Source organism: Plecotus auritus (assembly GCF_963455305.1).
Source record: "Plecotus auritus genome assembly, chromosome: 1".
Classification (NCBI taxonomy): Eukaryota; Metazoa; Chordata; class Mammalia; order Chiroptera; family Vespertilionidae; genus Plecotus; species Plecotus auritus.
The window spans coordinates 137,356,832-137,384,001 of record NC_137770.1 but is presented as its reverse complement, the minus strand read 5'-3'; the positions used below and the strand labels follow the sequence as shown (position 1 = coordinate 137,384,001).

Genomic DNA, 27,170 nt, shown 5'->3' with positions numbered 1-27,170 from the left:
TGCACAGAGTACTTAGTTGAATAAATGTTATCTGTTACTCATATAAATAACCCAGACTTTTAAAAATATCTATCAAGCCGAAACTGGTTTGGCTCAGTGGATAGAGCGTCGGCCTGCGGACTGAAGGGTCCCAGGTTCGATTCCGGTCAAGGGCATGTACCTTGGTTGCGGGCACATCCCCAGTGGGAGGTGTGCAGGAGGCAGCTGATCGATGTTTCTCTCTCATCGATGTTTCGAACTCTCTATCCCTCTCCCTTCCTCTCTGTAAAAAAATCAATAAAATATATTTTAAAAATATATATATCAACACAATAGAGGGATAGATTCCACTGCCCAAATGAAAAGCTTCTGAAAGATAAATCAAATTAGCTTCTTTTCTATTTATCTGGTATATCTTCATAAAACTGTTCTTGGGTGCTGATACCATGCTGTAAGACTAGTTGATTGGTTGAACCACTTCAGGTGAAGTTCTTTTGGTACCTCTGTAATTAGACCCATTATATCTACCTCTAATTCTACTCCATAATAGGGTTCTTGTGTAGATTTCTATTCACCACAAATAAATGACTATTTTCAAGGGCAACATAAAAATACTATATACTTTTTTTCACTGACTACTCACAGCACAGTATTAATTTCTTAGCTATCCCAAAACTTACCTAACCAAAAGAATAACCCAATACAAAAGGCTTTGTAAGTTCAGTAATAAAAGTCAATAAGGAAAGTGAGACCCAACACTATTATCAACACAAAGAACACAGACCTTTTATTTACTCACCTGTGGATAAAGGGAGAAAGTTTCTGAAAATCTGAAGGAACTTGGATCATCTTTGTGATACTCTCCAAATTTCTGACACTAAATCAAATAAAACATGTTAGTAACATAATTCCTGGCATAGAATTAAAACTGTGGCCTATATATATTCTATTTTAAAAAGCTATTATCCTTTAGGAGGCAGATATTTGATATAGGCTAAAATTGGAATATTGCTTATAGACTTACTAAAAGACTTATTATAACCAAAGGAATGTATTTGAATTTCAGAAGTACTATATCATTCACATGTTTATCTATGCCTTAAAGGGCATATAAAAAGGCATAATTGATTTTATCACATTTTTGGCTTCCAGGAAAAATCACTTCAGACCCACTGTTATCCAAAGAATAGAAATGCTATAGTTGTAGAGCCAATCCTTAGAAAACAAATCTTGCTATTTGAAAATCAAGAGTACGGCAGACTCCAATGTTTCCTTATTATACTTCACTGGTGAAACTTATAGATTAATATAATAATCTTCACTGTCCAATATGATAGTCACTAGCTACATGTGGTAATTTAAAGTAATTAAAATTTTTTAAAAATTCAGCTCCTCAGTTGCACTAGCCATACAGGGGTGGGCAAAAGTAGATTTATAGTTGTAATAAAAATAAATAACACAGTAATTAATAACTAACTCAAGGATATACTGTTTCACATACTCACAACTATAAACCCAATTTTGCCCACCTCTGTATTGGAAGAGCTCTATAGCCACATGTGGGTAATAGTTCCATATGAACAGTGCAAACTATAGGTATTTTCACCATTGCAGAAAGTTCTCTTGGATAGTGCTGATCTAGAATATCTAATACCTTGAGAAGATGTGAAAAAGCCAATATGTCAGGCATTATTCAGAACAACAAATCACATTATATTAAATATACATATTTTATATTGTACGTAGGATTCTATTAAAATAAAACATTAGGGAGAGAAACCAAGATGGTGGCATAGGTAAACACCTGAACTTGCTGCCTTGCACAACCACAACAAAACTACAACTAAAAGATAAATTGGACATCATCCAGAACCACAGGAAGGCTGGGTGAGTGGAAATTCTACAGCTAGAAGGGAACATAAAAGCACACTAAGATTCAGAGGAGGTGCGGAAGTAAAGGGCGGAGGTACGGAGGTGTGTGCGCAGAAAGGGCTGGCAACTGAGGACGAGGTTGTCTTTTTCAATCGGGAGGGAGACACAAGCTCCCGACTGCTCTGAACTCCAGCTCCGGGCGAGACGCTGGGGACCCAGACTCATACAGGGGGAAACTGGACTGTCTGGCATCGGGCTGGAACACAAGGGCGGCTTTCTCTCAGAGTTGCTTGCAGCGATTACCGTGGGACACTGAGACCCGGGGGCCACTTAGGGCAGGGCTGAAGGTCAGCCATTGCTGTTTGCTCCGCCCTGTTGATTCCCTGAGACCCCCCCCACCCAATTTACAACCCCAACCCAGCTGTACGCAGAGGCTTTTGCATATGAATGGCCTGCCCCTTTGCAATCTAAAATTACCTAACAAACTGCAGCTGGGTCAGAGAGCCCCAGAACTTCCAAAAAAGGCCCAAGGCTCCACAGCAGCTTGCATTACTTCACAGCTGGGCCTCATCTGGGCACCTCCAAACCCCAAACAAAGAAGAAGAATCTGCAGATCTCTCCATAGCTCCTGCTGGGTGGCCTCAGGCAGAGGCTAAATTTGCACCTCCTTAGAGATCCAAGAGCCAGTGTACCCAGTGGTCAGAGTGGGAACATCCAGATTACAACTCCTCAGATCCATAAGAAACACACTCAGGGGGCAGACTCAGTGAGCACCAAAGCCCCACTGAAGCAAGTCTTGTCTCATAAGGGTGTCTCCAGCACAGAAGTTCTCCCATCACAGCTGATTCTCACAGCCAGTTGGCCTGGAGGTCAATTCCTCCCAGTGATACCAACAACAATCAAGGCTTAACTACAACAAGACTGTGCACACAGCCCACAACAAGGTGCACCAAGAGTGTCCACCTCAGGTAATTAGGGAGGCTGAGCCACTGGGCCCTATAGGTCACCTAACACTCAAAGCCACTTTGTCAAGTCAGGGAATCAGTGAAAATGTGGAGACAAAGAAACATGTCACAAATGACAGAAATGGAGGAAAGCAAACTACGGGATATAGAGTTCAAAACCACGGTTATAAGGTTACTCAAGAATCTTCTAGAAACCGCTGATAAATTTAGTGAGACCCTTGAGGATATGAAAAAGGACCAATCAGAAAGTAAGCATACAGTGACTGAAATAAAGAATATACAGAGATCCAACAGCAGACTAGAGGATCCCAAGAATCAAGTCAAAGATTTGAAATACGAAGAAGCAAAAAACACCCAACCGGAAAAGAAAAAAGAAAAAACAATCCAAACATATGAAGATAGTGTAAGGAGCCTCTGGGACAACTTCACGCATACCAACATCTGAATTATGGGGGTGCCAGAAGAAGAGAGAGAGCAAGATATTGAAAACCTACTTGAAGAAATAATGACAGAAAACTTCCCCTACCTGGTGAAAGAAATAGACTTACAAGTCCAGGAAGCACAGAGAACCCCAAACAAAAGGAATCCAAAGAGGACCACACCAAGAGATATCATAATTAAAATGCCAAGAGCAAAAGACAAAGAGAGAATCTTAAAAACAGGAAGAGAAAAACAGTTAGTTACCTACAAGGGAGTACCCATACGATTGTCAGTTGATTTCTCAACAGAAACTATGCAGGCCAGAAGGGAGTGGCAAGAAATATTCAAAGTGATGAATAGCAAGAACCTACAACCATGATTACTCTACCCAGCAAAGCTATCATTTAGAATTGAAGGTCAGATAAAGAGCTTCACAGATAAGAAAAAGCTAACGGAGTTCATCACTGCCAAACCAGTATTATATGAAATGCTGAAAGGTATTCTTTAGAAGAGGAAGAAGAAGAAGAAAAAGGTAAAGTAAAAATTATGAACAACAAATACATATCTAGCAACAAGTGAATCTAAAAATCAAGTGAATAAAAAATCTAATGAACAGAATAAACTGGTGAATATAATAGAATCAGGGGCATAGAAAGGGAGTGGACTGACAATTCTCGGAGGGAAAGGGCTGTCGGGAGTGTGGGGGGTACAAGAAGAAACTGGACAAAAATGGTACAGCTATGGATGAGGACAGTGAGGGGGGTAAGGGCAGAGGGTGGGGTGAGAACCTGGTGGATGGGAGCTATGGGGGGAAAAAATAGGAATAAGTGTAATAATCTGAATAATAAAGATTTATTAAACATAAAAAAAAATAAATGTGTGAGCTTTTTCCAAAAAAAAAAAAAAAAAATTATCAGCAACAAATATTTACTACAGATAAAGGCATACACAGATTTAGAAAAGCACAATGTTCACTACATACCAGTCGAATGAGCTGTCTGTCTAGCCATCTAAGCACATCTGGCCCTTCCTCTGTTTCTGCTCTATATATTGCCAGCCTGGCCATAAGAATGGCAGCAGCCTCCTGGTCAAAAGATGCAGCAATGTTCTGGATCTGAGTTTGAGCATCTGCCCAGCTAAAGACAAGAAGAAAGCACATAAATGCTGCTAAATTATTATATTCACAATATTGTAGTTGGGCTATCACACATATTTTAATTTAAAAGGTACATAAAATTACTCCAATATTTTAAAATTCCAATATTATCTAGATGTCCCCTGACCAGGAATCAAACCCACCACTTTTTGGTGTATGGGAGGACACTCCAACCAACTTAGCCACACCGGCCAGGCTACAAAGTGGTGTTTTTGTTTGTTTGTTTGTTTCATCCTTTCACCTTTTTCACCCAGCATCCGAACCCCCTCCCCTCTGACAGCCATCAGTCTGTTCTCTGTATCTATGAATCTGTTTCTATTTTCTTTGTCAGTTTATTTTGTTCATTAGATTTCACATATAAAAGAAATCACATGGTATTTGTCTTTCTCTGACTGGCTTATTTCACTTAGCATAATACTATCCAGGTCCATCCATGCTGTTGCAAAAGGGAAGATTTCCTTCTTTTTTACAGCCCCATAGTATTCCATTGTGTAGATGTACCACTGCTCATCTACTGATGAGAACTTGGGATGATTCTAAACCTTGGCAATTGTAAATAATGCTGCAATAAATATAGTAGTGCATATATTCTTTTGAATCCGTGTTTGAGGAATCTTCAGATATATTCCCAGAAGTGAAATTGCTGGATCATACGGCAGTTAATTTCATTTTTAATTTTTTGAGGTAACTCCTTACTGCTTTCTACAATAGCTGCACCAATCTGCATTCCTACCAACAGTGCACAAGGGGTCTCACATCCTCACGAACAGTTGTTTATTGATTTATTGATGACAGCCATTCTGACAGTTGTGAGGTGATATCTCATTGTACTTTAATTTGCATTTCTCTGATGACTAGTGACATTGAGCATCTTTTCATTTGCCTATCGGCCTGTACGTGCTCTTTGGAAAAGTATCTATTCAGGTCCTTTGCCCATTTGGTATTTAATTATAGATGTGTTGTTTTGGTGCTGAGTTCTATTAGTTTGTTATAAATTTTGGCTATGGACCCTTATCAGATGTATCATTGGTGAATATGTTCTCCCAATCAGTGGGGTGTTTTTTCCTTTTGTTGATGATTTCCTTTGATGTGCAAACTTTTTAGTTTGATCCAGTTGAATTTGTTTACTTTTTTCCTTTGTTTCCCTTGCTGGTAGCAATACATAAAATATATATATATATCGCTACGAGAAATGTCCAAGATTTCACTGCCAATGTTTTTTTCTAGGATTTTTATGGTTTTGAGTCTAACATTTAAAGTCTTTAATCCATTTTGAGGTTATTCTTGTGTATGGTGTGAGGAGATGGTCCAGTTTCATGTTTTTCCATGTTTATATCCAATTTTCCAAACACCATTTATTGAGACTATAGTTACTCCATTATATGTTCTTTCCTACTTTGTCAAATATTAATTGACCAGAAAGGCATGGTTTTATTTCTAGGCTCTCTATTCTGTTCCACTGATTTATACGTCTGTTTTAATGCCAGTATCATGCTGTTTTGATAACTATAGCCTTGTAATATAGTTTGATATTAGGTAGCATGATTCCTCCAACTTTATTCTTTTTTCTCAAGATTGCTGTGGCTATTCTGGGTCCAAATTTTTGGAATATTTGTTCTAGTTCTGTGAAATATGCCATTGATATCTTGTTATGAATTGAGTTGAATCTATAGATTGCTTTGGGTAGTATGGGCATTTTAATGATGTTAATTCTTCCTATCCATAAACATGTTATATGTTTCAACTTATTTCTATATTATTCAATTTCTTTGTTCTGTGTCTTAATTTCCAAGGACAGGTCTTTTACATCCTTGGTTAAATTTATTCCTAGGGATTTTTTTTTTAATGCACTTGTAAATAGGCGTTTTTTTGTTTTTCCTTAGTTTCCCTTTGGTGTATATAAATGCAACTGATTTCTGGATAATTATTTTGCATCCTGCTACTTTACTGAATTCATTTAGCAGTTTTAGTAGTTTTTCAGTGGAATCTTTAGGTCTTTCTTTATACAGTATCATGTCATCTCCAAATAATGAGTTTTCTACCTTTTCAATTTGGATGCCTTTTATTTCTTGTCTAACTGCTGTGGCTAGAACTTCCAGCACTATCCTATATAATAAAAGTGTAATATGCAAATTGACCAAAGAGCGGAACAACTGGTGGTTATGGTATGAACTGACCACCAGGGGGCAGATGCTCCACACAGGAGCGAGGGGCCCTGGACTGCGAGAGCCCCGGACTGCAAGAGGGTACAGGCCGGGCTGAGGGACTGCCCCCCCACACACACCCAGTGCACGAATCTCGTGCAATGGTCCTCTAGTGTTGAATAAGATTGGTGAAAGTAGACATCCCTGTCTTGTTCTGGATCTTAAGACAAACTCTTGTAGTTTTTACGCACTGAGTATGATGTTGGCTGTGGGTTTGTGTATAGCCTTTATTATGTTGAGGTATGTTCCCTCTTTTCCTACTTCGCTGAGAGTTTATATCATAAATGGGAGTTAGATTTTATAAAATGCTTTTTCTGCATCTATTGATATGATCATGTAGTTTTTATCCTTCATTCTGTTTATGTGGTGTATCAAGTTTATTGATTTGTGGATATTGTACCAATCTTGCATACCTGGAATAAATCCCACTTGAGCATGGTGTATGATCTTTTTAATGTCTTGCTGGATCTGGTTTATTAATATATTTTTGAGGACTTTAGCATCTATGTTCATCAAGGATATTGGCCAATAATTTTCTTTCTTTGTAATGTCTATATCTGATTTTGGAATTAGCATCATGTAGACCTCATAAAAAGACCTTGGAAGTGTTTCCTCCTCTTGAATTTTTTGGAATTGTTTGATAAGGATGGGTTAGTTCTTGAGTGTTTGGTAAAATTTACCTTTGAAGCCATCAGGTCCAGGATTTTTGTTTGTTGGATTTTATTACTGCTTCAATTTCACTAGTTATGCTCTGTCTATTCAGATTATCTGATTCTTCCAGATTCAGTTTTGGAAGACTGTACGTTTCTAGGAATTTACCCATTTCACACAGGTTGTCCAATTTTGTTGGCATATAGTTGTTCATAATATTTTCTTACAGTCCTTTGAGTTTCTTTAGTGTCAGTTGTTACTTCTCTTTCATTCCTGATTTTATTTATTTGAGCCTCTCTCTTTTTTTCTTGATAAGTCTAGTTAAAGGTTTGTCAATCTTATTTGTCTTTTCAAAGAAACAACTCTTGGTTTCATTGATTGTTTCATTGCTTTTTAGACTTTATTTATTTCTACTCTGATCTTTATTGTTTCCTTTATTCTACTCACTTTGGGCTTTGTATGTTCTCTTTCTAGTTCCTTTAAGTGTAAAGTTAGATTGTTCTTGTTTTTTTATATATAAGCATGACTTTATTATTATATACTTTTTAATCTTTATTGTTGAAAGTATTATATAGGTCCTCCTTTTTCTCCCATTAACCTCTTCCAGCCCACTCCCATTCATCCCAGCCAGGCCAACACCACTCCATTGTCTGTGTCCACAAGTTATACATATATGCATACATACATATATGCATACAAGTTCATTGGTTGATCTCTTCCCATCCACCCTCCCCTGCTTTCCCTCCGAGTTTGACAGCCTGTTCATGCTTCTATGTCTCTGGGTCTATTTTTGTTCCTCAGTTTATTTGGTTCATTAGATTCTACATGAGTGAGATCATGAGATACTTCTCTTTCTTTGACTGGCTTATTTCGCTTAGCATAACACTCTCCAGGTCCATCCATTCTGTTGCAAATGGTAAGAGTTCTTTCTTTTTTATTGCCACCTAGTATTCCATTGTGTAAATATACCATAGTTTTTTATCCACTCATCTGTTGATGGGCACTTAAGCTGATTTTAATCTTAGCTATTATAAATTGCACTGCTATGAATATAGGGGTACATATATCATTTCTGATGAATGTTTTGGGTTTCCTAGGCTATACTCCTAGAAGTGAGATCACTGAGTCAAATGCAGGTTCCATTTTTAATTTTTTGAGGAAACTCCATACTGTTTTCCATAATGGCTGCATCAGCCTATATTCCCACCAGCAATGTACTGGGGTTCTCTTTTCTCCACAACCTCTCCAACACTTGTTGTTTGTTGATAATAGCCATTCTGACAGGTGTGAGGTGATATCTCATTGTCATTTTGATTTGCATCTCTTGGATGATTAGTGACTTTGAGCATTTTTTCATGTCTCTTAGCTTTCTGTATGTCCACTTTGGTGAAGTGTCTATTTAGGTCCTTTGCCCATTTTTAAATTGGATTGTTTGTCTTCCTTTTGTTAAGTTGTATGAGTTCCCTATATATTTTGGAGAATAAAAAACCCTCATCAGATGTATCATTGGCAAATATGTTCTCCCATATAGTGGGCTCTCATTATTTTGTTCATGGCATCTTTTGCAGTGCAGAAGCTTTTTATTTCAATACTAGAGGCCCAGTGAACGAATTCGTGCACAGGTGGGGTCCGGCCAGTCCAGCCCAAGGGCCGACCTGTCGGGATGAGGAGACAGCAGGAGGTTGACCAGCCAGCCCGCCCTGATCGGCCCAATCAGGGCCAGGCTGATTGGGGGGTGGGGCTGCAGGCGATTGGCCGGTGGGCTCTACCCCTGATTGGGGGGGCGACTGGGGGTGGGGACAGCTGTGGGGAGGGGCTGTGGGCAGTAGGCCAGCCTACCCTGCCCCCAAATGGAGCGGGGGTGGAGCAATCGGGGGTCAGCAGCTAGGGGAGGGGCCATGGGAGGTTGGCCAGCCAGCCCCACCCCCAATTGGTGTGGGGGGGCGACCAGGGGGTGGAGCTGGCTGGGGAGGGGTTGCAGGCAGTTGGCTGGTGGCCCTGCCCCTGATTGGGGTGGGGAAGCTGATTTGGGGTGGGTCTGGGTGGGGGGAGGGGCTGCAGGAGGTTGGCCACTGGCCCCGCCCTGTATTGGAGTAAAGGGTGTGATCAGGGGCAGGGACAGCCTGGGGGAGGGGCTGCAGACCAATGGGCTGGTGGGGGCCCATCGGGGGAAGGGTTGGCCAGGGAGAGGGGCTGCAGGAGGATGGCCAGCTGTCCCCGCCCCTATTGGGGTGGGGGGTGGGGCGATCAGGGGCAGGGCCGGCCAGGGGGAGGGGCTAATAGGGGGGTTGGCAGGCCACCCAGCCCCCCGATTGACTGGTTCACTGGCCACAGTGGGTGTCATAGCCACTGGTCATTCTGGTCGCTGGCTTTTTATATGTATCGATAGTCCTATTTTTTTATTTTCTCCTTAGTTTTCCTTTGTCCTAGGAGATGTATGGGTAAACATACTGCTATAAGAGATGGCTGAGATTTTACTGCCTATGATTTCTTCTAAAACTTTTATAGTTTCACATCTTACATTTAAGTTAAAGTTAGATTGTTTATTTGAGATTTTTCTTGTTTCTTGAGATAGGCCTGCAATGCCATAAATTTCCCTCTTAAGAATGCTTTCCCTGTGTCCCATAGATTTTGGGTTTTAATGTTCTCATTTTCATTTGTTTCAAGGTATCTTTTGATTTCTTGCTTGATCTCATTCTTTACCCATTCATAGTTTTAGTAGCATGTTATTTACCGTCATTGATCTTTAATTCAATTATCACTGGTAAAAATTACCTAATTAAAATTACTATGTTTTTTCTCCATGTGAATACACTGACTAAAACCATTTAAAAGTGAAAATTTTAGTCTAAGGGATCAATTTACTATCATGTATACAATAGTAATTTATTAAATTAACATGCTCTATAAATCCAATCTAAACCTGGGTAGACACAGCAATAGTTTTTGTTTGTTTTGTTTGTTTGTTTGTTTTAGTATTTCACTGACAGCATTTTGTAATACTTCAGCTGAACCCAGTTCTAAAGTACTTAACTTTGAGCAAGACTGGCAATATTTATAGACTTCTTGAAAAGCTGAATCACTTTTACATGACTCAAAGATGTAAAAAGAGATCCCAAGGAAATTCAGGCAGTAACATGTTCAAAATTCTTCTTCCTCTATTTTTAATATTTTTCTCTTTTTTTTAATTCATTGATTTGAGAGAGAAAGGGGGAAAGAGAGAAACACAGATCTGTTGTTCATCGAACCTGCAACCTTGGTGTATCAAGAAAACACTTTAACCAACTGAGCTACCTGGCCAGGGCTTTAATTTTCTTCAAATCGACTAGTAATTTTTTTAATATTTTCCAAATAATTGCCAACTGTGTTATGTCAGTCTATGCCTAATTACTGTCTTTTGGAAACTGTTAACTATCTCAACAAATATAGGATATAACTTTGCTACACAAAACACTACCCTATAATATTAACTATTAAGAGACTTTGCTTTGTGGTCTCGACCAGTGCCAGTCAAAGTGTGGTATTTGAACCCAGTGCTAGTTCATCACGAGCTAAAAATTGAAAATGAGAGTATATGTTTATAAACTTCTGAGCAATTTAACAAAATAATTTTATGTCTGATGAATCTGACAAAAAATAGTGACTTGTATTTTGAATTATTTTTTATAATTTCATTTTCCTAGTAATTCATTTTCTTATGTTTAATAAAAGTATTAGTCTACAAAGGATTGAGGGAAAAATTTTTTAAAACTGGCTCTTCACCATAGATATTTTGAGGACTGGTCTATCCCACATCATCATATAGCAGACCAAGTATGTTCACATCATTTGCATTCTACACCCTCTCCCAAAAGCACCCAGTCTATAAAGCAGATGCTAAATAAAGGTTTCATAAGTGAATTAAATGACTAACACTTGAAAATAAATATGATAAAAGTAGCTAAGAACTTTATTATCAATTGAAAAGTAATGCTATTAATTATTATATGGTTATTATATAGGTATATACATCATACATATTATTTATTATTTATAACAGGATAATATTAGCTTTTCTCCTCCTCTCAGGAGAATAAGATAAATAGGAGAATATTTTATAGAATGTGTCTTAGGAATAGATTTTTTAATTGCTTTACAATTCTTAACAATGAGTATTTTAGCAAATAAGCTGGGCTAGAAAGAAATAAAATGCTATTAATCATAAATGTTCATTTTCTAGTCATGGATTTCACTCAAAATAGGAACCCAGTTTGGGAGCACAATTCAGAATAGAGTTGATATGTAAATTAAATCTCTAACAAATACAACTTACTTCCTTGCAATGGTGGTCACTCGAATGCGTCTCTGCCCACTTGAATGCTGATACTGAGTCACAAACTGAATTGCACCACGCCCTCCTTGAGGAATTGGAGCATTATGCTGTTTTAAAGTAAGAGTGAAAAAAAGCAAAATCTATTATGTTGTTGTCATATAGTCATTGACTGCATATCCTAGCACTAATAAAATAAATTCTAATATCGATACAGGAGTCCTCAAACTTTTTAAACAGGGGGCCAGTTCACTGTCCCTCAGACCGTTGGAGGGCCGGACTATAGTTTAAAAAAAAAAACTATGAACAAATTCCTATGCGCACTGCAGGCCCGGGATGAGTCGGCTGCTAAGCAGGACAGGCAGCGGCACCCAGCGGGCCAGATAAATGTCCTCGGCGGGCCGCATGTTGGCCTGGGGGCCGTAGTTTGAGGACCCCTGGAAGGATGTTTTTTACAGTACATACAAAACAGTTGTAATATGTCACATAAAAGAGAACTGGATTTGGCAAAGGGGAAAATGATGAAGGATAGGAGTGAGTCCAAGTAGGATATCAATTTCATATAATACATAATTCAGAAGGATATGAAAGAAGAAATTAAGGGAGAAGTGTAAATAAATTAACGAATAAGGAAAGGGGTGAGGCAATTTTGCCTAATAGTAATTGGAAAGAGAAACTGAACTAAGTCATACTCCCCTGTGTGTGTAAAATGAAAACAGAACTTTTAGGAAGATAATCACATGATGAACACATGACCAATAGAAAACTATTAATGAGAATAAAGTAATGATTATAGTAATGATCCTCAGAAAGAAATAGCAAATAGTTAAAAGGAAAACTTCATGCCCTTTGACAATAGATATTCTTGCTTTAATTTTGTTTGTTTGTTTTGGTCAATAACAGCCATTATCTTTTTCCCAAACTTTACTTGTTAGAAAAAAAAAAAATCTTGTACCTATCTTAAAAAGGCTGACTATTAATAGTCTGTGGTTCATTTTATGCCTAATAACTACTGGTATATAAATCAGTAATTTATACATTAAAAATCATTCTTTAATATAACTTCATCCTGTAGCAAAAAAAAAATCTTTCCAAATATCGGAATCTTTTTTAAATTTTTACTTTATTGATTTTTAGAGATGAAGGAAGAGGGAGAGATAGAAACATCAACAGTGAAAGAGAATCATTGATTGGCTGCCTCCTGTACACCCCCTACGAGGGAATGGAGCTCGCAACCTGGGCATATGCCCTGACCAAGAATCAAACCGTGACCTCCTGGTTCATAGTTGATGCTCAACCACTGAGCCACACCAGCCAGGCCAAATATTGGCATCTTTACCTAGTAATTTTTTTCTGTGTTTTGACATATTAAACTTTCTTGTGCTCGCTTCAGCAGCACACATACTAAAATGGAATAATACACAGAAGATTAGCATGGCCCCAGTGCAATAATGACACACAAATTTGTTAAGAATTCCATATTTTAAAAAATATATGTGGAACTTTCTTGTCGGACTCATATATCATTACAGATATATACCTTGTCACAATTAGGAGCTAGATAATATCAAATTACAAAAATGCATAACTAGAACAAAATTTAAGATTTTACTTATGCTTCAATTTTATATTTAAAAACAAAAACGAAGACTAAATTGGGTTGCCCAAGGTTGGGCATTTGCCAGTTTCCCTGACATCTCTTTCTATTATAGTATGTCCTCTCACAAGAAGTATAGCTTTGAAAAATAGAAAATAAGAAAAACTCCAAAATAGAATAAGCTTTGGGTTATATTTACTATTGGAAGAAAAAATCATGGCCTAAATTAAGTACTTGTTTAAATATACGTTTCAATATTCCAATATAAAGTCGTACCTGATTGACAACCTCAAAATATATGGCTAAGGTTGTAGTGGGACTAAGTCCGCATATCTTCCATTGACAAGTGCCACCTGTTCCTATCTCCTGTAGAAATAAAATATGTTTGAAAACTAGACAACATAATTTATTACTATAATATATACCAAGGTGAAAAGAGGGGGAATAAAACCTCCAGTAAGAAAAAATCCATTTCAGGTTTCTAACAAATTCATCGAATATTAAAAACTTAAAAATTTTAAATCATATAAAATATACATCAAATAAAATTAAGCAACTTTTACACAATAAAATTATAAAATAATTCACATTTTTGCTAAGTAAATACGAAAGTGTTGATATAAGTTCTCCATATTATAGACTTTAAAAAAGTATATACCATTTAATGAAGTAATTACAACTAACATCCTTCTATCGAACTATTTGATATGTGTAAAGAAATATTGATTTAACACATAATATATGCACATAAGAATACAGGTTCTCAAAAAAAAAAAAGAATACAAGTTCTCTGGATCAGAACTGCTAAGCAGTCTTATTCCCAAGAAAAATTTTAAGAAATAAATCATCATGTAAACTACTTAAAATTAATTTTCAACTCAGTCATTTTAAAGATGTTTACCCACTTTGTGTTATTTATCCCATCATCCTCTCTACAGTAACAGTACATAATTCTACCATTTTTAAGTGCATTATACATCCACTAAATGGAATAATAAGTATGGAATTGAAACGTAAGTCTGTCTAATTTGTTTACTTTGTTGTAGATTCTACTAACAAAAAAAATTCAGAATTAATTTTGATTTTCAGAAGTCTCCAAATTTCCAAATCATAGTTGTTGTTTTTTAGGCACACTGGGGTAAGGAATAACTTAGGTGTAAAAAATAGAAGACTGGTGACAGTACAAAAGTTTTAATTTAGGAGTGGGTGGGAAAAGGGGTATTCGGACATAGCAATTACAAACAGAGGTATACCGATAGAAGCTGAGCCACATTCTACTAAAAAACTGAGTCCACACAATATTTTTAAAGCAATGCAATAAGCTGCCACCCAGGTCTCTGTTGGTTCTGTCCTGAGAATTAAACTGTACTTTATTTTTAGAATAAAGGCAACTTACATTTTCAGACACACAGGGTCCTTTAGAATTGAGAGACACACAGGGTCCAATAGCTCCTGAAACTTTTATTTCCCTTGAGGTCTGCAAATAAAAACATAGTACACTTTGGTGTGCTCAAAGATAAGCTCAAACATTCAACCATAAGTATATAGGAATAAATATTTTCTTCCACATTTAAAGTTCAATGAAAATATACTAATGTTAAAATAATTAATCAGTGAGCACTTCTATGTTAACTTCCAAATTTAAAATCTAGCCTTGACCTAACATTAATCCTCTATTTCAGTTGCCCAGAGGAGGTCTCCATTTGTTAACTCACCCTCAATTAAATATCATACCATACCCAAAATATGTCCTAACTCAAAAACCTTAGACACCAGCTTCTATTTTTCCTTAACCTTCAATAGCTGCTTCAGCCTACACATGCATCTCCAAACTGCAATCAACACACAGAATTAAACTACTTCCCTTACATTCCAATACAAAGCATCCACTCTCACTGGGCAGTTTCCCCAAATATACTGTGCTGATTCTCACCTCTGTGTCTCTCCTCACACTGGGCTCCTGACTAAAATGCATTCTCTTCAATCAACTTAAATTCTGCCATTTTCAAAATCCATTGTAAGTCACGATAAAATTGTTTATTTTCTAGGATAAACTGTATCCCGGATGCATTCACCTTTCATTCCTAAACCTTTATAGCACTTTCATAATCTACTATTATTTAAATTTATTCCATATTAAACTTGTCTTTCTATCAAAACTAAATCTGTTTATAAGAAGACCTGTGCTTTAGATATCCCTTATGATCTCTACAATTTCTTAGCTTAATGCTGGACATTTAGCAAGCATTCAATAAAACAGCAAGAAATATTTAATGAAAATTCAGTATCGATGTGCTTTCAATGCACTTGTTACTAGCACTAAACCTTTGGGTTTTTAAAATTAAAATTTGAAATGAAGGATAGAAAATAATATCAACAACCTACCAACTATAAAACAATTACTGATTATTCAAGTAGAACAGAACAGGTTTCTCTTAAATTAGATAAAAATTACTGCAATTTTAAAAAATCTAGCACTAGCATAAGCAAATTCAGCCCTAAAAAAGATCAAATGCACTAAAAATGTTAAACCCTACATAAAGAAAAAATAAAGTTAAAGCAAATTTTAATATCAAAGCAAATATAATATCTTCTTTTCTAGCAATTATGCAGAAATGCTCAAGTAAACTTTCATTGTACATTTCATAATGACACATCTTTCTAATGAACAAAATATCTAACACTGAGTTTCAATATAATATAACCACCATTTTTAAAGCATATGTTGTATGTAATTAATGGTAAAATTATGATCAAGCCTACAAATTTATCTTGATAACATACCACACGTGTCAAGTTTTGCTTCTTACCTTTATTTCTAATGTACCACCAAAACCCATTTTAAACTGCCCATGCATATCTTTGGTGAAGACTCTTTGAAAAGTTTGCTTGAATAAGGAAGTATTAAAAGAATCACCCATTACCATGTATCCTCTGCATGAAAGAAAAAAAAACAAAAAACAATGTAGGTGACACAAGTGTCTAAATATGTGTTAAAACCAAAAATATAAATTACGTCTTAGTACTACTAACAAATTTTAAAATACTTCCTAAAATGTGCTACATTACCATTAATTTTTAAAACAAACATTTGATACTCACTGCGCAAATAATCTAAATCCTGAGGGAAACTGCATTTGTCCTCGGTAATTTTTAAAAAGTCAATTTTTAAAAAGTCTTTTTTAAAGAGGTAACACATCCACACATAATAACATTCAAAACATGCAAAAGAGTACACAGTAACAAACGTGTTCCTCCCACCCAACCCACCCTATTCTCCATATTGGTGAAGATACCTGACTATTTACAGTCTGCATTCTCATTCTTTTTTTTTTTTTTAAATATATTTTATTGATATTTCACAGAGAGGAAGGGAGAGGGATAGAGAGCTAGAAACATCGATGAGAGAGAAACATCGATCAGCTGCCTCCTGCACACCTCCTACAGGGGATGTGCCCGCAACTAAGGTACATGCCCTTGACCGGAATCGAACCCGGGACCTTTCAGTCCGCAGGCTGACGCTCTATCCACTGAGCCAAACCAGTCTCGGCTGCATTCTCATTCTTAATAATAAATAGATATATATGTGTGTATGTCTATATATGCAAAATTGTCCCTGTGTGTGTCATATAAAAGTTTGTGTTATACCCGATGAATGAGAGTAGGACATTGAGGAACCATTTTCATTTTATGTACTAACTAAAGGCCCGGTGCATGAAAATTCATGCACTGGAGGGGAGGTCCCTCAGCCTGGCCTGCCCCCTCTCACAGTACGGGAGCCCTCAGGGGTGGGAGGTGACCTGGCAATCAGGGGAAGGTGATGCCCCCATCACACCTCTGCTTCTGCCACTGCCGGCAGCGCAAGCCTCGGCCGGCCCTGGTAACCTGAGCCTTGGGTGGCCCTGGGAAGCTGGGCAGCTGCCATCCAAGGCTTGCCTGTGCCTCGGGCTGGCCCTGGGTGGCTGGGGGCTGAGGGGACTGGGGGACTCCGGAGGCAGGCGCATGGAGCGGCTGAACCCGCCTGGGGGCAGGCCCGGCCATGACACACACCTGCCACCCCAGCGGGGCTGAGGGGACTGGGCACCACCATCTTGAGGACATGGCAGTCAATTAGCATATTCCCTCATTGGCTGTGGGCTCCGCCATCTTTGTGAGGGTGTGATGGTCAATTAGCATATTCCCTCTTTATTAGATAGGATGTACTGTTAATCCTTTTTTTCAGTAAGCATGTACCTATTTTAACTTTTTAAAGTTTTAAGAAACAATAACTGTCAATAACTATTCCAAGATTCTTCGCTAATCAGCAAAAATCAGTTTGACAACATATTCTGTTGAAAATGCTATGGAAAAACAGGCAGTCTCATACATTGCTGATGGAATAAAAAGTGTGCAACCCCAATGCAGAAGAACTTGACGATATCTAACAAAATTACATGTGATGTGTAGTTTCTCTTTAATCCAGCCATCCCACTATTAGAAATCTATCCCACAAATATTCTGGAAAAAATAAAAAATAAAAAAGCAAAGTATACACATAAGGCTATTCACTGAAGCACTTTTTGTAATAATAGAATATTGGAAACAATCCAGATTTCCATTTATTAAGAGACAAGTTGAATAAAATATGGCACATCCACACAATGGAGTCATACACTGCTATAGAACAATTTCTAATACAGAAGTGAAAAGTGGGAGGAAGATGTGTAGATTTCCTATTTATATAAAAAGGGGGATACAAACACCCACATACACATATGCATACAAATATTCACATATATTTGATCATATTCTAAAAACACTGTAAGTAGTTTTAAACAATAAAAAATTAAAATAAGCAAAAGAATAAAACTGATGTGCTATAGTTAATAATAATTTTACTTTTGATAATGTTAAAGTCTTGATTTATGCTATCTCTGATGCCATTATAGATGGTATCTTTTTAAATTTTATTTTCCTTATGTTACTGGTATCTATAATAATAATCTATAATAATAAAGCATAATATGCTAATTACACTTTATTATTATAAGGACTGGATGTCCTTCCAGATGTCCTTCCAGACGACCTTCTGGACGACGCCAAGGCTGCTAGGGAAGCCCGGGTCCTGGGTGCCTGCCGGCAGCCAGAGGGAAGCCTGGGTCCTGGGGGGCTGGAGCGAAGCCTGGGTCCCAGGGGCCAGAGGGAAGCTGGTGCTGGCAGCCAGGGAAAGGAAGGCCTACTACTGCACAAATTTCGTGCATCGGGCCTCTAGTATAAAAATATAGTTGAATTTTGTACACTGACCTTGACCTAGAAGTCTTGACAATTTAACATATTAATTTTAAAAGTCTGTACATAGTTTGTATATATTCTTTCAAATTTTCTAGTTTTACAAACATGTCATCTATGCATCCTAGATTAATGACAATTTACACGGCCCCACTTATCTGCTTCCCTTAACAGCAAACCTCTCTATTCACTTACTTCTCACTGTGGCTCTTGCTCAAGCAACATTAGCATCACCAAGGATCTTGCTTGAAAAGTAGAATTTCAAATCTAGGTATACTCAACCCAGAATCTGTATTTTAACAAGATACCCAGCTGATCTGTGCATGTGAAAGTATGGGAAGTTCTGGTCTATAACAGCTGCCTCCAATCCCCTCTGCTTGTTCTTTTTCTAATTCACTCTACATCAACTTTCACTGCCCTTAGGAAGGTTACCATGACCTTTACAGTATTATATTTCACAATTTTACAATCTCAACCGTATTTATAGTTTTAAAAAAATCACTAATATTCTGACAACTCCCATATTCAAATTTCCATCCCAAACCTGTCTCTTGCATTCTAGGTTGCACATTATATCTGAGTGCCTACTAGACGCCTCCTCATGGATGTCTACTGGCAACTTAAACCAAACATGTTAAAAAATGAACCACCAAACTTTTCCCCAAATACTTTTCCTCCCACAGTCTTATTCATTTCAATAAAGGGTAACCCAATTCTTCCAGTAAACTCCTTTGGTTTTCCCAAGCCCCAGATGCAATCTATCAGCAAATCATCTACCTTCTAGCCCTAACCGGTTTGGCTCAGACGCAGGGGTCCTCAAACTACGGCCCGCGGGCCACATGCGGCCCGCCGAGGACATTTATCCAGCCCGCCGGGTGCTGCTGCCTGTCCTGCTTAGCAGCCAACTCGTCCCGGGCCCGCAGTGCGCATAGGAATTTGTTCATAGTTTTTTTTAAAAACTATACTCCAGCCCTCCAACTGTCTGAGGGACAGTGAACTGGCCCCTTGTTTAAAAAGTTTGAGGACCCCTGGTAGAGCGTCGGCCTGCGGACTCAAGGGTCCCAGGTTCGATTCTGGTCAAGGGCATGTACCTTGGTTGCAGGCACATTCCCAGTAGGAAGTGTGCAGGAAGCAGCTGATAGATGTTTCTCTCTCATCAATGTTTCTAACTCTCTATGCCTCTCCCTTCCTCTCTGTAAAAAATCAATAAAATATATATTTTTTAAAAATCCTCTACCTTCTAAATATATTCAAAATCCAACCACTTCTCACCACCTGTCATGCTACCACCTGGTATTTCCTGTATTTCTATACAGTAAGACCTCATTCTTGAAAACTGAAATTTTAAGTGAAATAACCTATAACAAACCAATTTTACCACAGGCTAATTGATATAAACACAAGTTAAGTTCCTATGGCATATTTCTGATCACAAAAATATCATCAAACTTCTAAATAAAGACCCAAAACACTTATAATGTTAAGCATGGAAATAAATGTGAGTTATACATACATTTAAGAAAGATTAATAAAAACAAGGAAGATCATTTTTTTCCAACCCACTTATTCCAGTTCAGAGTCGAGAGTGGCTGGAGCATATGATAACAGTTCAAGTATAAGGCAGACACCACCCTAGACAGGAAGCCCTCGCACTGCAGCATACATTCACACACACACACACACACACACTCACTCAGTCTGGGACATTTAGTCATACCAATTCACTGAACATCTTTGGGATATGGGAGGACACTGGGTTCCCTGGAGAAAAGCCATGCAGACATGGGGAAAACATGCAACTCCACAGACAATAATACCAGACAGGAATCAAATTTTTTTCCTCACCAATCCTTATATAATAAAAGGCTAATATGCAAATTGTCCCCTCAGTAGTTCAACGACCAAGAATTTGACCGCTCGCTATGATATGCATTGACCACCAAGGGGCAGCATGGAACGAAGGAAGGCCCCGGCTGGCAGCTGGCAGCTGGCAGCTGGCAGCAGGCAGCAGGAAGGCCCAGGCCAGTAGCTGGCAGCCGGGAGGAAGAAGGCCCCAGCCGGCAGCCAGGGGAAGGAAGGCCCCAGCTGGCAGCTGGCAGCTGGCAGCCCAGGGAAGGAAGGCCCCAATAGGCCTTGATCACCGGCCAGGCCTACGGACCCTACCAGTGCACGAATTTTGTGCACCGGATTTCTAGTTATAATAAAACAAAATGATGTTATCAAAGGACCTGCTGTACTCTTACTGAAGGCAACTGAAGTCAGGTGACCCTTTTAAAACAGTAAGTCAGATTATATCATTCTCTGCTAAAAACTCTCTAATGATTTTCCAACTCAAAGTAAAATCCAAAGTCCTAATAATAGTCAAGGACCCTCACAATCTATCCTCCCTCACTTACCCTTGTTATTTCTCCAACACCCCAGGTATGTTCTCAACTTTGCACTTCCTATTCCCTCTGCTTAAAACACTCTTCCTTCATATATGCACATGGCTCACTTTCTTACTTCAAGTCTTTGCTAAATCATCACCTTCATTGAGGTCATTCCTTCTTCCCTATTTAGAACTGCAAACCCCTATCCTCATTTCCTGACTTATTTTTCTCCCTAACATTTATCATTATTTGACATACTATCTACTTTACTTGTCTCATCTCCTCTTACTAGAACTGTGCATCCCATGCCGAAACCGGTTTGGCTCAGTGGATAGAGCGTCGGCCTGCGGACTGAAAGGTTCCGGGTTCGATTCCGGTCAAGGGCATGTACCTTGGTTGCGGGCACATCCCCAGTAGGGGGTGTGCAGGAGGCAGCTGATCGATGTTTCTCTCTCGTCGATGTTTCTAACTCTCTATCCCTCTCCCTTCCTCTCTGTGAAAAAATCAATAAAATATATTAAAAAAAAAAAAAAAAAACTGTGCATCCCACACGTGACTAATTAAATTAAAATGTAAATTAACTAAAATTAAAAACTCAGTTCCTCAGTCACACTTGCTACATTTCAATGGAACAATGCAGAGAATATGTCCAATAAAAAATTATGCTGCCGAGACCGGTTTGGCTCAGTGGATAGAGCGTCGGCCTGCGGACTGAAGGGTCCCGGGTTCGATTCCGGTCAAGGGCATGTACCTTGGTTGCGGGCACATCCCCAGTGGGAGGTGTGCAGGAGGCAGCTGATCGATGTTTCTCTCTCATCGATGTTTCTAACTCTCTATCCCTCTCCCTTCCTCTCTGTAAAAAAAATCAATAAAATATATTTAAAAAAAAAATTATGCTAAACAGTCCTGCAATAGAAGCTCCATGAGTGAAGATTTTCATATCTGGTTCACTTCTGTATCTGCAGTACCTTAAACAGTTTGACACACATTATATTTTCATTAATATTTATTAGATGAATACATTAAATAAATAAACCTGAGAAATGAGTTGACATGCCTAATTGAGTTTTTAACACCTAATTAAATTATCCCCAAAACATGTAATGTTTTTTCACTTCCTCCCTCAGACCTGCTTTGCTCCCTCCCCCATTTCTTCCTTCTTCTCATTCTCCTGCAAATGGAAGAGAAACACTTCCTAACTCATTCAATAAGGCCAGTATTACCCTGATACCAACAACAAAGATATCACAAGAAAGAAACTACAAATCAAGATAGATCCCTTATGGAAACAGATGCAAAAATCCTCAATAACATGCTAACAAATCAAATCTGGCAATACATAAAAAGAATTATTCACAAGTTAGATTTATCCTAGGAATGCAAGATTGGTTTAATATACAAAAAAATAAAACCACTGTAATACAACATATAAATAGAATGAAAAACAAAAATCACGTGACAATCTCCATGGCTGTAGAAAAAGCATTTAATAAAATCCAACACCGTTTCCTGAAAACAAATTTCAACACACTAGAATTAGATGGGAAAGTCTTCAACCTGACACAGCATTTACAAAAACCCATAGCTAACATCATACTTAATGGTGAAAGATTACATGGTTTCCCACTAAGATCAAGCATAGGCAAATACAAAGAGACAGAAAGATTAGTGATTGTCTAGGCTGAGAGGGGAAGAAAGGAAGAAGGGGGAGTGACTGCTAATGGGTACAGAGTTTCTTTCTGGGGTAATGCAGATATTCTAGCATTAAATTATGGTGATGGTTGCTCAATGTGTGACTATAGTAAAAAAAAACACAAAACATTAAATTGTACACTTAGATGAGTAAATTTTATGGTATGTGAATTGTATTTCAAAAAATTTGAGCGTAGTTCAGTGGTTGAGCATCGACCTATGAATCAGCAGGTCACAGTTTGATTCCCTATCAGGGCACATGCCCAGATTGCAGGCTTGATCCCCAGTAGGGAGCATGCAGGAGGCAGCCAATGATTCTCCCTCATCACTGATGTTTCTATCTCTCTCCCCCCATCCCTTTCTGAAATCAATAAAAATATTTTTACAAAAGGGGAGCACACATATGTAATACTTTCAACAAAAAGAATTATTTTTTAAAATGTGCCTTTATAAGTGTATTTTAGAAAACATTTAAAGTAAAAGAAGTATCAAAAACTGTTAACATCTATTGCCCTGGAGTAAGATGATGATGACTGAATTTTTTCATAAACTGTCATTGCTGGTTAATATTTGTAAAATCTCCTTATTAGTTTACTAGAGGCCTGAATTTTGTGCACGGTGGGGGAGGGGGGTGGGGGGGGTTCCCCCAGCCCAACCTGCACCCTCTCCAATCTGGGAGCCCTTGAGGAATGTCCAACTGCCAGTGGGATTGGGCTTAAACTGGCAGTTGGACATCCCTCTCACAATCCGGGACCTCTGGCTCCTAATTGCTCACCTGCCTGCCTGCCCTAACCATTCTGCGGCCTGTCTGATCCCCCGAAATGCACTCCCCTGCTGCCTGGTTGCCCCTATTAACTTTTTTTTTTTAAATCTTATCCCCTTCACACACAATTGTATTTGACTTCCTTATTGGCTTCTCCCTCTCACACAATTTTTCTCTCCCCTTTATGTAACACTTTTTCCTACTGACTCATCATATATAAACTTTTCTTTCCTCCTTATTTCCTACTTCTGTTCCACCATCCTTCTTCCCATATTTCTCCTACCCTCCCTCCCTCCCCACAGTCCTTCTTTCCTTTATCAGTACCCCTCCCTCCCTCCCCTTTTCCTTCCTTCTCACCTTAATTTTTTTCTTCACTTCCTCCCTCAGACCTGCTTTGCTCCCTCCCCCATTTCTTCCTTCTTCCCATTCTCCTTTTAAGCTCTACCAGCTCCTCTTTAAAACTTTTCTTCACTCCCTCTTTCTCTCTCATCCTACCTTTCCCATACATTCTTCTCTTACTTCCATTGTTTTAATATCTACCTGCCTAATTATTCACTATCTCATTTATCTTTCTTCTTTTCTGACTCCTACTTTTAAAATCTGTCCCCAGTACACATACTTGATTTTCATTATAGCTCCTACAGTTCACTCATACAACCTCTTTCCTTCTTTAACTTTGCTCTCTGCTGACTCCTTTATAAAGTTCTTCCCTCCTTCCTTCCCTTCTTAAAGCTTCTGTTGGGGGAGGGAGGCACGTTAACCTCCAGGCCAGGGCTCAGTCCCAGCCAGGTGTTTGCCATCCCCCCTTCCCTGGCCTCCCCGCCACTGTCCTGCTCCCATTCCCTGCCTGGGATGCCTGGCCCAGCGAGGGTGGCCGAGGCCCATGCAGCCCGGACGCTGCTGCCGTGAAGCAGGAGTGCCTCCACCAAGAAGGCCTTGGACCGACATCCACTCCGTCTCGGACCCGTGGGCACCTCCCTGCCAACGGCTGCCACCACCCTCCTCCCGCCTCTGGGTGGGGCTCCCCACTCTGCACTGCCTGCACCTGCCCCTCGCCAGGCGCACCTGCTCAGCACCCGCACCCCGCACCCCGCCCCCCGTGGTTGCCACCCCCTCCCGCGTGCAGCCCCGCGTTTCCTTCCCTTTTCCATTCCTGCATACTTTTCTTGTTCCCTTTCTGTATTTCAGTTTCTCCTCTCAGCCTGTCTGCATGCAGGCCTGCCTTCCTCTCCCTCTCCTTTCTTATCCCCTCCTATGGTATCCTATCCTACCCCAGGGGGGCTTGCAGCTACCTGAGCAGAGGGCAGGGACACAGCCTGCTGATCTGGTCCTGATGTGATGCTGTAATGGATAATTTGCATATTTCTCTATTATTAGTATAGATAACTACAAAAATTATAAAAATTTAAATACATACCCAGTAAGGTTGGGACAGCATTTCATCTCCAGGAGACCTGTCTGATCTAATGCGCATGCATAAATATCAATAACGTGACCAGTTGTGGCAGCTCGATTAGCCAATGCTTCAAAATGCTACAAAAGATTTTTTTAATCACAAAACATTAATGAATAAACTAATCATCCTATAATTATTTTCCCCATTAATAGAGTAAAATAATCTAAGAAATGCTAAAAGAAAAATCCACAATAATTTTAATGCAATGTATTATAACTTAATTTTAATGTTATAAAATAATATAATAACTTCTATAAATATGCTACTTTCACATTCTTCTTTAAAAGCCATTCTGCCCAGTTGGTTCAGTTGATTCAGTTGGTGAATGTTGTCCCATGCCCCAGAAGGTCACCTGTTCAATTTCCAGTCAGGGCAAAAGGTTGCTGGTTCAATTCCTGGTCAGGGCATATACCCAGGTTGGGAATTCCATCCCTGGTCAGGGTATGTACGGGAAGCAACTGATCAATGTTTTTCTCTCACATCAATGCTTCTCTCTTTCACACACACACACACACACACACACACACTCTCTCTCTCTCTCTCTCTCTCTCTCTCTCTCTCTCTCTCTCTCTCTCCCTCCCTCTCTCCCTGCCTAACTTTTCCTCTCTCTTTACTATCAATAAAAACGTATATATTTTTTAAAGCCATTCTTTCTAAATACAGTGGTCTCCGCTTATCCATGTTCCAAGACCTCCAGTGGATGCCTGAAACCACGAATAGTGCTGAACCTTATATGTGCTATGTTTTTTCCTATACATACATTCCTTTTCAATTAAAGGAAGCATTTTATTGCTTTTCTTTGGCATATTCAAATTGCCATCACCACTACTCTTGCAGTTTGAGGCCATTATTAACTAAAAGTTGAACACAAGTACTAGGATAGTGACAGATTTGAACACAAGAACTAGGATACCATGACAGAAATGGTTACTAAGTGACTACTGGGCAGGTAACATCTACCGTGTGAATACGCTGGGAAAAGGGATTAATCATGTTCAGAGATTATTCTGTCCCAACAGAAGTAAGCAATTTAAAATTTATGAATTGTTTATTCTGGAATTTTCCATTTAATATTTTCGGACTGTAGCTGTCCATAGGTAACTGAAACTGCAGAATGTGAAACCACGAATAAGGGAGGACTACTTTAAACTCCTAAATTAGGCTAACCTTAAAGAAAGGCACACTGAACAATTTACTCTTTATACATAAAAATTGTAGAACAGCACAGAACTCTTTTTCCTGGTTAAATCCACACCCAAGTAACAAAAACATCAAAATAGACAATAAAAAAGCAGTATGATAAACAAACATAAAACATTTTTTGAAGTTCTAAGAAAAATTCCAAGCACAAAAGGAAAATTAAATGGCAGGGGGAAAAGGCATTTATAGTGCCAAAAATTATTTGTTATTAAATACACTTAAAATTACATGATAAATAGCCTGGCCAGTGTGGGTCAGTGGTTGAGCATCTACCCATGAACCAAGAGGTCATTGGTTCAATTCCCAGTCAGGGCACATGCCCGGGTTTCGGGCTTGATCCCCAATGGCGAGTGTGCAGGAGGCAGCCAATTGATGAGGTTTCTCTCGCCTCAATGTTTCTATCTCTCTATCCTCTCTCTTCCTCTAACTCTAAAATCAATAAAAACATTAAAAAATATATATGATAAATAATGACTACCAAAAAGGACATATGATATAATATAGTACAACTTAAATTAAAATTATAAACTCTAGAGAATTTTTTTTAAAGGGAAGACATTAGCCCTGGCCAGTTACTAAGTAGTTAGAGTGCCAGCCCAGGCACAGAAGAATCAAGGGATCGATTCTGATTAAGAACACATACCTAAATTACAGGTCCGATCCCTAGCCCCTGTCAGGAGACAAAACAACTGATGTGTCTCTTTCACATCAATGTTTCTCTCTCTCTCTTCCTCCCTGCCCCCATTCCATACTCTATACAAATTAATGAAAAAAAATATATCCTTAGGTGAGGATTAACAAAAATAAATAAATAAATAAATAAATAAATAAATAAATAAATAAATAAATCCTATATAATAAAAGCCTAATATGATATGTGTCCGGTTGTCCAGTCGTCTGTTCAACCAATCAAAACGTAATCTATATATATATAAAAGCCTAAGCGACCATCACAACAGAACGGATGACCAAACAGGCTGCGTGGGGCGACTAGGCCGGCAGGGGGGTGAGGGGTGACCAAACAACCAAACAGCAGGCTGTGTGGGGCTACCAGGCCCACGGGGGGCGGGGGGAGCAGTTGGGGGCGACCAGGTCAGCAGGGGGGCAGTAAAGGGCGAACAGGCCAGCAGGGGGGCAGTTAGGGGTGACCAGGCCGGGGGGGCAGTTAGGGGCGACCAGGCTGGTAGGGGGGCAGTTGGTGGCAACCAGGCCAGCAGGGGGGGCAGTTAGGGGTGACCAGGCCGGTGGGCGGGGGGCAGTTGTGGGCAA

General features: G+C 38.9%; 1 protein-coding gene across 1 annotated transcript in view; it reads right to left on the bottom strand.

Annotated features, from left to right (window-relative positions):
• Positions 1-27,170, bottom strand: part of SEC23A (SEC23 homolog A, COPII coat complex component) — a 76,506-nt gene that overhangs the window by 28,309 nt on the left and 21,027 nt on the right. The window contains exons 9-15 of the mRNA XM_080661531.1: positions 24,663-24,778; positions 15,964-16,087; positions 14,550-14,630; positions 13,430-13,519; positions 11,560-11,666; positions 4,219-4,372; positions 779-856 (exon numbers count right to left, since the gene is read on the bottom strand). Coding sequence (XP_080517657.1) covers positions 779-856; positions 4,219-4,372; positions 11,560-11,666; positions 13,430-13,519; positions 14,550-14,630; positions 15,964-16,087; positions 24,663-24,778 — 750 coding nt within the window. The remainder of the gene's footprint in view (positions 1-778; positions 857-4,218; positions 4,373-11,559; positions 11,667-13,429; positions 13,520-14,549; positions 14,631-15,963; positions 16,088-24,662; positions 24,779-27,170) is intronic.